General features: G+C 38.8%; 1 protein-coding gene and 1 long non-coding RNA gene across 2 annotated transcripts; both read right to left on the reverse strand.

Annotated features, from left to right (window-relative positions):
* Positions 1-585: 585 nt before the first annotated feature.
* LOC143891861 (uncharacterized) lies at positions 586-14,264 on the reverse strand. Its single transcript, XM_077396369.1, has 6 exons — positions 14,131-14,264; positions 12,465-12,687; positions 7,745-7,891; positions 7,329-7,393; positions 723-1,320; positions 586-609 (listed from the first exon to the last, which is right to left on the reverse strand). The coding sequence occupies exons 1-6, from the start codon at positions 14,262-14,264 to the stop codon at positions 586-588; spliced, it is 1,191 nt and encodes a 396-aa protein (XP_077252484.1).
* On the reverse strand, positions 1,738-2,865 carry LOC143884974 (uncharacterized). The gene is made up of 2 exons (XR_013253103.1): positions 2,108-2,865; positions 1,738-1,961 (listed from the first exon to the last, which is right to left on the reverse strand). It is a non-coding gene; the product is annotated as an uncharacterized LOC143884974 (long non-coding RNA).
* Positions 14,265-14,754: the final 490 nt, after the last annotated feature.

The following is a 14,754-nucleotide window of genomic DNA, read 5'->3' on the forward strand; positions in this document are numbered from 1 at the left end:
ACTTACATAAAATTTTGAAATCTAAAAAAATTCTCTTTCTCCACATCTACTACATCTCTTTATAGAATATAAAGTCCAACTAAAGGGAACTCCTAACTATTAAAATATATGTAATAATAAAAAGCAAGACTCCTTAATGAAAACTCCCAAGCAAAATATACTTTCTAAAGGTATGCTAAAATCCTATTGGCTATTATATCAATATATTGCTAGCTAAAGAAAAGGAGTAATTAGGAACATATATGTAAGATATTTGGGTTCCCTAAATTTCTTGGGCTCTTTCAATGTTGCACATGATGCGCCTGCATCACATGTCTCTGTTATTTTCTGTGCTGTAGAGGGGTGCATTCCCCTGTTTTGGCTATGTTTAGGTCGCTCAGCCCACCCTGTCTTTCCGCAACTCAATTCATAAAAATAATTACAAGACTATACTTAGATTGGCTTACTGTTGTTCGTCAAAACCCATAACCACCCTTAAAAATACCATGAAATAGAAAATAGGATAAAGAGAAAGAAAAATAGTCTTTAGAGAGAGAGAGAGAGAGAGAGAGAGAGAGAGAGAGAGAGAGGAACTGAGGAACACTACTAGTTAACAAAGAGATCCAAACCCTGTCAAAACAGAGACTAGTTAAAAAAGAGAAGAACAATACTAGAGCATAAACGGAAAAGGATAGCCTTATCTGTTCTTTATAGAAAAAACAGGCAAAAAAGGATAGCCTTACCTCTTTGAAGCCCACTCGGACAACCTTCGATTCAAGGACACCAGTATCCTTGACATTAAACTCACTGAGGAGAGTAATGGCCTCAACGGTGGACATGGGTGTCACTACCAAATCATCGGTGACCATGTAAGTCACCACACCCTTAACAAATCCCCCCTCCTCATTAGAAACTACCTTTGTTGTGTTGTTAGGAAAGACATAGGCCAACTCTTTATTCATCTGGGTCTTACAATAAGGACAGGGAGTACCTTTAACCTCGGTTACATATGGGTGAATGTAACCACCGTGAGAACCATAACTGGAGCTTTGGGTGGAGTAGCAAGAGAAATACTTCTTTGTTGATGTAGAATCATTGTTCTGCCCTAAAAGATGAGGGTTTGGGCATGAAGGGATAGAGGGCATTGAAGGATTGAGAAGGAAGTTTTTGTCATGGCCTCGTTGAGTGTAGATTTTACTTAAATTCTCGACACTCTCGTATAGTTTACCTAAGCATCCCACCATGTTTTCCCTGGTGAGGAGTCTTGTTACAGACCCAATAGGGAAAGATAAGATACTCGTGAGAAAATCTATGAAATATTTTCCAGCTTCTCCAACAAGTCTTTTCGTGCACACCGAAGTTCATTAGAAAAGCCAACAAGTCTTTTCGTGCCGCGCACACTCCAACATACAGATCTCTTAGACTTCAGTTTCGCCTTTTGTCATGGATTGTAGAGCGCAATAAGGCAGCCCAAAAAAAAAATCACTTCGTTGTCGTATATTGGCCTTGTAACTCACAGATCAAGCAAAGCTTACCACAACAGGTTGGTACCCCTTAATCTTAGAATCTTCATTAAGTGATCCAAACTTTAGAGCCCCAACTCCTAATCCTTAGATCACAATCCAAAACGTTAGGACCCTCATTCAAGCCTTAAAGCCCTCTTTAATTAGATTCGAATTTAAACTTTAAAGTTTTTTTTAACTTTTATAAGTTTTCAACACGACAAGAGAACACAATTCTATCAAAGCAAGTCAAGTCTAAAGAAGCAACAACAACATCTTATAAAGGCTAAAAGAAGTGTTGGCAAAATGATTCCCAAAACACCAAAAAATAAAAAAGAATAAAAACCACCACCCCTGCCCTGCTTTTCTACTAGTAAAACACTAAAACATATCTTCAGACTTCAGTAGAACCTACTTCCCAAGGAATACATCACTGATAGCTGTACTGGACTGAAACGAAGCTTTTAACAGAGCCAAACCCTATCAAAACAGAGATCAGTTCACAAACAGAAGAGTGCAATAGTATGTAAGGAGAAGAACCCTGTTGCCTACCAAGAAACCATAATCATGCTAAAAAAATATGGCTATTAGAAAGGAAAAAAGTATGAAAATAGGGCACAGCATACCTCTTCCATACCCACTTCCACCACCTTCTCTTCAAGGACAACTGTATCGTTTAGATTGAACTTATTGAGGGGAAGAAAAGTAGAGATGCTATTTATGGGTGTCACCACCAAAGCATCAGTTACACCATGTAAGTCACCACATCCTTAACAAATCCGCCTTTAGAAAATGCATCAATTGTGTTGTTAGGAAGAAAGTTCAACTCGTTGGACATCAAGTATCCGCATCCAGGAGAAGGACAGCGAGTAGCTGTAGATTGTGCTACATATGAGTGCCTTTGGAGGCAAGAAAAGAACCGTGTTGCTTTGGGCACCTCGTTCTGCAATAAAATAGGGGGGTTTAGGCATGCAGGATTGAGAAGGAAGTTCTTGTCTAGTCCCGGTTGAATGAAAGTGTAGCCTAAATTTTCGACGCTCTCATACAGTTCCCCTACGCACCCAACCATCTTTGGCTTGGTGAGTCTAATCACAGACCCAACAGGAAGAGTTAAGAGGCTCATTAGAAAATCTGCAAAGTCTTTCCCAGCTTCTGCGAAGAGCAACTTGTTGGCTTTCTTGTCCACGATGAGCTTCAGTTTCATATTCTGATTCGTTGCCATGTTCGAGGGAGTGTAGAACTACAAATCACTGACGACCCATTTTATAGATCCTTTTCTTGTGGTTTCTCACTTTCTCCTATTACCAATGGAAAATTAAAGTACGGCCGGTTCCACTTCCCAGGGCATTAAAGAGTCAAAAGTGTCACGCATGTCAAGAAAATCTACTTTTAAGTACTTAGGACTCGTTTGGATGACGAGAAGATTTTGATTTGGATTTCTCACATTTGCAGCCCCTTTTTGCATTATAATTTGGATCGGATCAAATTCTTAGACTTCTAATTCTGCAGCCGACAGTGAAAAAAATCAAATTTCTAAATTTGCTGTGGAAATAAGAAATTGAAAACCCATAGATCTGGCAGTTTCCCTCACCCTCTTTGCTCCTCAACCTCTCCCTCCACTAGGAAGTACTTCCCTCTCTGCCTCCCTCTACATGAGCTGCCGCATCTATTCATTTTGTATTCAAAACTCAATTCCAAATCCAAATACAAAATGAGAGGTATCCAAATGGGCCCTTATCTCTTTTGTTGATCTTGGCGCTACAATTGTCAAGGGAGTTGGTAAATGGAAAAATTGCCAATGGGGGACATCAAAATACGAGAATTGCCAACGGGGGACACTTTTGAAATTTTTTTAGAGAGGGACGAAATAGGGGTTATCAAGTCTATAAATGGGGGTTATCAACCCTCTAAATGGGGATATCAAACTGTCGAAAGGGGGTTATCAACCCTCTTCAATAATTTTCAAAATTGTGTCCGCCCTTGACAATTCTTGTATTTTGGTGTCCCCCATTGGCAATTTTTCCTTCGTAAAGGCTGCCTGATTCATGTTAATTAGGTGCACACCTTGAATCTCGGAAAATAAATCATCTTTGTTGAATCGTTAGGATCATTCATTCAATGTGACTCTTTGAATCTTTGAAGATCAAAGGCAGTATGCCCGACCACATTGGGGGCCCAAACAAGTAGTGGGCTCCATACTGGATCTCAAACGGTGCTAAAATCATTTTTAAGTGGATCATTGGTTCAATATTACAGTTCATATGGTGAATCACACTAGGAACTAAACTCTCATAGAACAATAATTCATGCGTAGTCCTTAAACTTAAATGGGAAATGAACAAAATGGGGTGTTGTTTCATTGGATTGATTTTTTTTTCTTTCTATTTTTTAGCACCAATGCCAAGTCTCAGCCATACCCAAGCTTTCCCAAGATGTTTTAAAAAATACAGGTTTATATACATGGGCGTGTACTTACATTGAAGCGTTTTCATTGATGGCTTTTTAGCTTTCATTGTAACACCCGGCCCCACCTTGGGTAGGTGATGCAAGTGGCATCTCATCCGATCGAGAGCTGGATGTTCCATCATGCTAATCAGAATAGAATTCGTCAGATTGGTTGGATCAAGGGTCAAATCCTACTAAACCTTCCCATTTAGAGCCATTATATCGGCCAAATGTTTCTAATTAGTGATTGGATTAGAAATCTCATGTTCATTATTGGCCTTTGAATTGTTTAGATCAAAGATCAGATTGTTGACGGAATTTAGATCAACAATCGGGTTGAAGATTTGTTCGGAAGGCTATGAAGCATGGAAGGGGCGATCAAAGCCGTTAGATCCTTTTCGGATATAACTACCATTATAGCCGTCCGATTGCCTTGATTCAGAACCAATCAACCACACGTTAAGATATATTGGTTTCCCATTTCTACGAGTTTTGATTAATATGATTCTAAGTAATTACAAAAAGTTTAGGATGAGTTGGTAGTTTGAAACTATTACTCTCATTAACTATTATTTCAAGTTCCCTGTTCTTCTTATTGGTTTTTTCTTAGAAATCTTCCCGCTGACAATATCTCTTGCCTCGTCCCTCCGCGAGTGCTTTACTTGTGTCTCTGTAGTTCGTTGTGACCGTCACTGACTCATTGCCATCGAGGACCACCATCCAAAGGTAAGATTTTGTTTGTAATTTTTTGTGTTTAATCGTCCAAAAATTGGTAAAAATATAGAGGAATGAATCAAAAGTTGAATATGAAAACATGCATGCCCCTAAGACTCCAATAGGGTGCCAAGCCTGTATCCGACAATCAGTCTCTAAAACAAAACGTCAAAAACTCCCGAGGGTGAGGAACGACCCGGTTGAAAAAACCAGAATCGTTCTATTGTTTAATAACAGATCTCTTTACGTTGTATTGCACGAGAATCAATCATTTCAACTCAACTCAACAAAGCCTTTGTCCCAAACTAGTTGGGGTCGGCTAAATGAATCATTTAGGAAAAAAAATCATAAAGAATGTAAAAGGAATCTACGCAGCTCTAATCCTGGTTCTAATTAGGTTGTTCTACGTGGATCATTTTCTTTCATTCTATCATATCCAAAGTTATGTTCTCTGTTATGTTCCTAGCAGTTTCAAGTCTTTCCTCCCTTTATTTGTTGGAATATTGTACTTCAGCTTAAAATCCCAACCAAGTTGGGTGGCGAAGGCCAGTACTTTTCCAAAAGTACAATAAGGCCCACTTTATATAATGATTCAAACCGTTTATTTGTTAGACCCCAACGTAAATAGGATGTATCCCGGAGATCATCTCATAGGATGATGATCCTAACATCATCCCAACATAAATAGGCAGTTTGTTAGACCCCTACTCAATTGGATGATCCTAACCCTCCAATCTATAGAGGTTTTTATAATGCACAATCACTCCACAGATCGGCGGGTTAAGATCATCCTATGGAGATAGACCTATGGTGTACATCATATTTACATAGGATGATCTTAACCCACCGATCTGTGGAGGGTGATCATAGGATGTACACCATAGGATGATCCCCATTGGATGATCATATTTCATAGGATGATCATAACAAGTAAACAGTTTCAATCATCATTTGAAGTGGGGCCCACTGTACCTTTTGGGACTTCCGCACGCACACAATATAAAATCTCCCTTCTCACGTTTAAAATAACATTACCAAATTACGAAGGGAAATGTTATCAGCACTACTATAGTTTGATGAGGGCACTCCTCACTTTATTAAAAGTACGGTATGCCCCGCACCATAGGATGATCCAAACCGTACAATAGATGGACCACAGCCTAAATAGGCTGTACCCCAAAAATCATTTCCATAGGTTGATCCTAACCCTCCGATCTGAATGTTAGAGGGTTGATCTTAATCCTCTATAGATCGGAGGGTTAGGATCAACCTATAGAAATAATTTTTTGGGCACAGCCTATTTAGGCTGTGGCCCATTTACTGGACTGTTTGGATCATCCTATGGTGCGGGGCATACCGTACTTGTAATAAAGTGAGGAGCGCCCTCATCAAAATAAAGTAGTACTAATAACATTTCCCATTACGCATTACGAATTGTAGTCTTAATTTCTTTTCATTTTGTAATATTATTTTATGGGAATTGCTAGCGTCCATCGCAAAAGGCAGTTCGCGGCTGGTCAGTCGCATGCCAGATCGACCAGCCACCTCATGAATGGAGAGAATATTCTATTTGTTGATTACATAATTTTAACAAGGGTTCAATCTGAATTTTTAAAATAATTCATTAATTTCTTAGGCAAACGATCTTGGACCTCTCTACGACTGATCCACAGACCTAACATGACTTATCTTAAGAACTAACACCACTTTGGCTCTAGCCTATTGAACTATGATGTGCCCAGTCCGCGAATTAAGAGGTGGCCGGCATTGTGCATGTCTTCTTGGCATTATTTTTACTAGAAATTTGCTAGGCAGTTTCACCAAAACCATTTCCCGGATCAATTATGCAGGGCAGAGCAGCCACAAAGGCTCAGTTTTTAGCAGATTCTGTTTTATTCATTTAATTCATCCGAGGTGGCCGCTTTCTCCTGCAAAATTGAGCCAAGAAATGGCTTTCTGCGAGTTGCCTAGCAAATCCATTTCTACTAATAGCATTGACTTTAAAAACGGCTTACTTCGAATTGCTGGGAACCCCGAGACATAACACCAACACCACTCATGTATGATGTTTGGCACATGTGGACTCCAAAATGTATCCTTACTCCAAGTCTCATTAGCATTATTTTTACTACTATGCTTGACAAAAGAAGCTCCACATACATCTAGTTCTTAATACTTGACAGCCGAGAACACAATGCTATCAAAGAAAGTTCAGTCAAAAGAAGCAACAGCTGTTGAAGTATAAAAGATAAATAACCCCTTTCTCCAACCGCTTAAGCTTTTGGAGAAGTTGGTAAGTTAACATGGTATCAAAGCTAAAGGCCTCGAGTTCAAACCTCCCGGATAGCAAAAATTCACATGCGATGGTTGGCCCAAAGTGGGACCACATGTGCCACATGTTTGTCAAGTGGGCCACCTGTGCGGGGGAGTGTTAAAATAACGCCTTTCTCCAACAACTTAAGTTTTTGGAGAAGTTGGTAAATTAACAACATCATCATCTTATATAGGCTAAAAAGATAGTCTAGTAATTAAGGTTTGCAGTCTGCCATTCAAAAAGAAAGAAAAAAAGATAAGCCTCCCATGAAACCATAAAGAAGTGTCAAAACAAAGTAACAAAATGATTTCCAAAATGCAGAAAAACCGCACCGCCCAACTTTCCTACTTGTGAAATTTCCTCATAAAGCCTACTTCCCAAGGAATACATCACTGAGAGCTGTATTGGACTGCAACGAAGCCTTTAGAAGAGCCAAACCCTATCAAAACAGAGATCAGATTGCAAACAGAAGAGTGCAAGACTATGTATAAGGAGAATCATAAAGGCAGAAAGATTAAGAAGGGAAAGACATAAGAATAGAATATTCTAATCTAACATAATTGTTAATCTAATCTAGTTACCTAATCAAGCATAATTCCTAATCTAGTAACCAATTAACCATCCAACGGTCAGATCTTGTGATGATCTTATTCTCTAACAGAGAAGAACTATGTTGTCCATCAGAACACCATTTTTACTCTTGAATGGCTTCACAAAACTATTATCATGCGAAAAAACTAAACTATTAGAAAGGAAAAAAGTACTATAATATGGCATCTAGACAACATACCTCTTCCTTACCTACTTCCACCACCTTCTCTTCAAGTACACCGTTATCCTTCAGATTGAACTTATCTAGGGGAATAAAGCTAGAGATGATGCATATGGTTATGGGTGTCACCACCAAATCATCAGTCACCATGTAAGTCACCATGCCCTTAACAAATCCATCTTTAGAAAATGCATTTGTTGTGACGCTATACTCATAGGACATTGTTGGATACGTGCAAGAATATTACCGTTGGAGCTCCTTACCATTCTTGCAAGATTGCCATGTTGCTATTTGTGGATGATTGGCTGATTCTATGGGATTAGATTGGGAATGAATATTGGCAAGATATTGTCTTCCTTCTCTTTATATATTGTTGATGGGTGTATGTATTTTCAGTATGAATGAAAGACTAAGTGCGTGTTTGGCGTACCGTTTGAAACACCATTTTGGGGCCAAACGGCCGTTTGGGAGTGTTTGGGTGCACAGCCACCGTTTGAAACGCCGTTTTGAACCCTCAAAACGGCGTTTTGCAAACAGAAGGGGGGAGGTCCATTTGCAAAATGCCGTTTTCAACGGAGTTTTTGGGCTGTGGGTTTTTACATGTTTGCCCTTACCAAAACCCATTTTTACGTATATGCGTGCGATTTTATGCGTTACGTCAAATGCAAAAAAAGTGGGGGTGTTAATATCATTCTTGAAGATACAAATTTGTTAAATTGTTAATATTTAATTCAAAACAAGGGGCTGCTGATATCATTATATGATCTCTTAATTTTGATTTTTTAAAGACAAAAGAATTAAAAGAAACCCTAGTTTCTTACTTTCTTCATCTACTTTGCAAAGTTGTAAACCCTCTCATGCCTCACTGCCTCAGTGCCTCCACTCGTCCGTCAAATCCAACCGTTGAGAAGAAGAAGGTGAAGAACCCCAAAGGTATAGCCTTTTTTTTTTTTTTTTTTGGCAATGATGTTTAATTTTAATAGTGTTTGAATGAGATCCTAATGACCTTTTAATATTGGGCCTAATGAGAGAGTAGTTGAGTTACATTCAGGCCAACCAAACAATGCCCTTTTTGGTCATTTTACCACTAAAACTCCATTTTGGGGCATTTGCAACCAAACACACAATACCTCCGTTTGCCGTTTAAATGCAGTTTTGATCTGGCCAACCAAACATGGAAACGCCGTTTGGCAAAATGTCGTTTTGAACCAAAACGCCGTTTTGCAAAACGGCTTTTTAAACTTTATTTCAAACGGTACGCCAAACACATCCTAAAAGATCTCTCGTTACCGTGGAGTAGGCAATGCCGAACCACGTAAAATATGTGTCCCCGTTTGGTCTTCTTTGTGTTGTCATGGTATCAGAGCATGATCCATCCCTTTCCAGAGATAGCTTGATCTTATTGTCGCATCTGTCTTTTTGCGTGTAGCCGTTGCGACCAAAACCATCAGCTGTTGCACCCATCTTCCATTATCTCCAAGCTTCATTTTTCTCCTTTTTTTTGCACCAAACTTCTACAGAGACAAGCAACTCAGTGATCTGGGTTGTAAAGTGAAAATAATGGGGCTTGCAAGTTATTTATCCATTTCCAATTACTTTATCTTTTTTTCTCACAGCCATCATATATTCATTATTTTATTCCCATCTTTACAAGCTTTCATTAATATTACCTTTCCCAAGTTACTTTATCTCTATCACCAAGGCAAGATATATTTTTTTCTTCTTAACCGTCCTCTCACATCCATCAAAAAGTTATTATTTTATTTCTCACCGACTCCTCCATCATTACAAGCTACACACTTGGCTTGCAACCGGAGCCTTCGCTGGTATTTTGTTGAAATAAATACTTGGTGCTCGAGTGGCAGTTGATCCCTGGTGCTCTTAGCTGGTGTCTTTTCTTGACTCGTCACTGCTGGTACCTTCGCTCCTTTTTATTTATAACCACGGATGCTATTGATAAATCGAAGGGTAAAGCCACTTTTCATGAGTTTGACCACAATACTGGGATTAGACTTACATCTGTCCCTCTCAATAGGTTAAATTACATTTCATGGTCTCGAACTGCCACCTTGGCCCTCTGTGGGAGATCAAAGATAGATTATATAAATGGAAAAAAGGAAATGCCTAAAATCACCGATCCTAATTTTGTTGAACGGCAAACTAATGATCAATTGGTTATGTCTTAGATCTTAAATTCTATGGAGCCAGCTATAACTGAAATATTCACACATTCGGAGAATGCTAAAGATCTGTAGACTACCATTAAGGAGATTTACGGGCACCAAGATAATTTTGTTAGAATATTTCAGCTAAAGCAAGTGTTATGATCCAAAAAATAATTTTTTTTACATCTCTCAGGATGTCAAATTTAATGAAGATGAGTCCTTCTTCCAAGAACACAGTTTAAACAATCCTGAAAAAAGAACTCTGAGGGAGTATTCTGGGATGTTTCCTATAACAAATAGTGAAAATAAGAAAATTGTTGTCCAAACTCAAGAAGATCAAGAAAGACCTGTAAATAATGATGAGGAAAGTGGAGATCAAGGAGGACAAGGCGACCATGAACAAGAAGAAGTACCTGTGGCCCGATCCCCTGAAGATGATCACCCTCTTGACTCTCCACCCTTAGGCAGGTCTGATCGTACCTCTCATCCTCCTCTACACCTGAAAGATTTTTTACATATCATGCATGTTTGTATCCCATCCAAAATTATTTGTCTTATTGTAACGTATCTGCTTCACACTCTTCTTTTCTTTCAAAAATTTCTGATAAAGTTAAACCCACGTTCTTTCATGAAGCTAATTCCCAACCTGTGTGGAGGAAGGCTATGCAAGAAGAACTTTTTGCATTGGACAAAAATCATACATGGGATATAGTCCAATTGCCTGTTGGGTTAAAACTCGTCGGATGTAAATGGGTTTATAAGATTAAACACAACAGCGATGGCTCTATTGAGCGATACAAAGCAAGATTGGTAGCCAAAGGGTTTACCCAAACCTATGGGAATGATTATAAGGAAACTTTTGCTCCAGTGGCTAAAATGGGATCCGTTAGAATCCTTATCTCTATTGCGGTTAACCCTGGATGGAATCTTTATCAAATGGATGTAAAAAATGCCTTCCTGCATGGGGATCTAGAAGAAGATATTTATATGAATCTTCCTCTAGGACATCCTATGGAAGGAAAGCATGGAATTGTGTGCAAATTAAAAAAGGCACTATATGGTTTAAAACAGTCTCCTCGGGCTTGGTTTGCTATGTTGAGCGATGCTTTGTTTAAGGCGGGATTTAAAAGAAGTATAGCTGATTCTTCCATGTTTACAAGAAGAAATTTGAAAGGGATAATTATAGTATTGATTTATGTCGATGATATTGTTATTACAGGAAATGACGAAGATGGAATTTTAAACTTAAAAGCTTACTTTCATAAAAGATTTGATATAAGGATTTAGGAAAACTAAAATATTTTCTAGGGATTGAAGTCGCATATTCAAAAAAGGGGATTTTCTTATCTCAACGAAAGTATGCTTTTGACTTACTAAAAGAAACTGGAAAATTAGGAGCAAAACTGTGTGAAACTCCACTTAAAACAAATAACAAGATGAATCCCTTTGATGGAAAAATACTTGAAGATGTTGGGAGATATCAAAGACTGGTAGGAAGATTGATATATCTTACTATTACTCGTCCTGACATAAGTCACACTGTGGCTGTTGTTAGTCAACATATGCATGCTCCTAGAACAAATCATTTAGAAGCTGTTGACAGAATTCTAAGATACTTAAAAGGTTCTCTCGGTAGAGGAATTTGGATGAAAAATAATTCCCATATAGATATTATGGGATATACTGATGCAAATTGGACTTGAAGTATTGATAGAAGATCTACAACTGGCTACTGTATGATGGTAGGTGGTAATCTTGTCACTTGGAAAAGTAAAAAGCAGTCTGTGGTTGCCAGATCCAGTGCTGAAGCTGAGTATAGGGCTATGACTGCTGGAGCCAGTAAAATTGTCTGGATAAAGTTTCTTCTTCAAGACATGTGTTTTTTTACAAAAAAAACAATTAAGATGTTTTGTGATAATCGTGCTGCTATTCATATTGCTGCTAATCCCGTGTTTCATGAACGAACCAAACACATAAACACATAGAAGTCGATTGTCATTATGTACGAGAGAAGGTTCAATAGAAAATTATTAGCACTCCTTATACTCAAATTGAAGACCAACTTGCGGACATATTTACAAAAGCAGTTTCAAAGTCAAGACTTCAGCAGATTCTTTTCAAGTTGGGCTCAATTGACATTTTCACACCAACTTGAGGGGGAGTGTTGGATACGTGGAAGAATATTACCGTTGGAGCTCCTTACCATTCTTGCAAGATTGCCATGTTGCTATTTGTGGATGATTGGCTGATTCTATGGGATTAGATTGGGAATGAATATTGGCAAGATATGGTATTCCTTCTCTTTATATATTGTTGATGGGTGTATGTATTTTCAGTATGAATGAAAGACTAAAAGATCTCACGTTACCGTGGAGTAGGCATAGCCGAACCACGTAAAATATGTGTCCCCGTTTGGTCTTCTTTGTGTTTTCAGATATCGAGAATCCGCATCCATGACCAGGACAGTGAGTATCTTTAAACTGTGTTACGTATGGGTGCTTTTGGACGCAATAGAAGAGCTTTGTTCCTGTGGACAGATCGTTCTGCAATAAAAGAGGGGGGTTTGGGCATACAGGATTGAGAAGGAGGTTCTTGTCACTACCCGGTAGAATGTAAGTGCCGCTTAAATTTTCGACGCTCTCATACAGTTTCCCTATGCATCCAACCATCTTTTGCTTGGTGAGGAGTCTTATCACAGACCCAACTGGGAGAGCTAAGAGACTCATGAGAAAATCTGTAAAGTCTTTCCCTGCTTCTGCAAAGAGAACTTTGTTGGTTTTTTTTATCAACAAGAAGCTTAAGATTCAGCTTCGTTGCCATGTCTGAGGTGTTGTTCAACTACTAATCACTGATGACGTCCCACTTCAAGAATTAGTGTTTCTTATCAATTTATAGATCTTTTTATTGTGGTTTCGCCTAGTACCAATGGAAGCTACGACTGTTTCACTTCCCAGGACCATCAAGAGCTAAAAAATCATACTTGTCATTGAAAACCTACTTAAAACTACTTGGCTCTTTTGTTGATAGTGGTTTCGAAGGTCAAGGTACTTAATAAATTTAGTAGTCCTTTGGGCTGCCTGAATCATGTTAATTGGGTGATCACCTTAGATCTCCAGTGGAAACTAAATCATGTTTGTTGAATCGTTAGGATTATTCATTCATTCAATGTGGGTCTTGAGTATTTGGAGAATAAAGGCCCCGGTGGCCGATACAAGTAGTGGGTTCCATGCTGGCTCTCAAACGGTGCTAAAATCACGTTGAAGAGATTAACGGTTTTAAAATCATGTTGAAGAAAATCACTGGTTCAAGAGGACCGTTAATATGGTGAGTCACACTAGAAACTAAACTCTCATAGAACAATAATGCATGGTATTCCTTAAACTTATCTGGGCAATGAACAACGGGATTTGCTAGAATTTATCGCGAAAGGCATTTCGCAGATTGGGCTGTGGCATGTGAGAGCAGCCACACCGACTCACTGTTCAGCAGATTTTGTCTTCATTCATGATGCAACAGCCCATCCGTGTGAGCAGACCGATTTAGAGCCATTAGATCCGCCAAATGTTTCAAATTATGTGATTGGATTAGTCAAATTCTTCAGATTAATGGTCGGAAATCTCGAGTCCGTGATTGGACCGTCGAATTGTTTAGATCAAAGATCAGACCATTGACGGAATTTAGATTAACAATCAGGTTGCAGACTTGTTCGGAAGGCTATGAAACATGGAAGGGGCGTTCCAAGCCGTTAGATCCTTTTTGGATGTGACTACTATTATAGCCGTCCGATTGCCTTGATCCAGAACCAATCTCAACCACACGTTAAGAGATATTGGTTTCCCATTTCTACGAGTTTTGATTAATATGATTCTAAGGGACAGCTTGGACACGTGGATTTTAAGAATCCAAGTTTGAGTTTGATAGCGGTGTAAAATTCTGGATTTTACAAACCATCACCCTGGATTTTAAGCAAGAAATTAAGGTTTTAGAAATCTCTCCCCCATTTTGAGATTTCTGGAAATGGTACAATCGCCTACCCTCTAATTCGATGGAAAGAAGGATGAGAAATCACAAGATTCTAAAACCCACGTATCCAAACATCCCCTAATTAATTACAAAAGTTTACGAATTTACCAATGACTTGGTAGTTTGAAAACCATTGCTCTCATTTACTATTATCGAAGTGCTTTCAAGTTCCCTTTCCCTCTCATTGGTTTTTGGTTAGTTTTTTTCCAGTCTTACGATGATCTCTTCGCTCCTCCTTCAGCGAGTGTTTTACATGTGTCGCCTATTGACGCCAACCCGCATTGACAACCTCCTGCCATTCTACGGTTCAGTGTGATCACCACTATCTCATTGTCGTCAAGGACCACCATCGGTCGGGAACAAAACTCGGCTCCAGAACGGTCTGGAGGAACTTCCTCCAACCCCTCCAATAGCAAGGGGTGTGGAAATATCAATTCCATGCTTACTTTTTATTTTCATAAGGAATATGATATTTCCACACTCCTTCCTATTAGACTATTAGCTGGGGTTGGAGGAAAGTTCATATAGACCAGAGTCTAGAGCCAATTTTTCTTCATCAGAAGGTAAAATTTTGTTAGTATTTTTTTTGTGCGTGCGTGCACGCGTATAATAGTAAAAATAGAGGGATGAATTAAAAGTTGAATACGAAAACATCATCCAAAAATCGCATGCATGCCCCTAAGACTCCAATAGAGTGCCAAGCCTGTATCCAATCAGCCTCTAAAACAAAACGTGAGAAACTCCCAAGGGCGAGGAACGGACCCTGTGGACAAAACCAGAATCATTCTATTCTTTAATAATAGATCTCTTTTCCTACTATTGCACAAGAATCAATCATTT

Source organism: Tasmannia lanceolata, unplaced genomic scaffold, assembly GCF_043159265.1.
Source record: "Tasmannia lanceolata isolate RefF3 unplaced genomic scaffold, GAP_Taslan_0.1 ptg000002l, whole genome shotgun sequence".
In the NCBI taxonomy this organism is placed as follows: domain Eukaryota; kingdom Viridiplantae; phylum Streptophyta; class Magnoliopsida; order Canellales; family Winteraceae; genus Tasmannia; species Tasmannia lanceolata.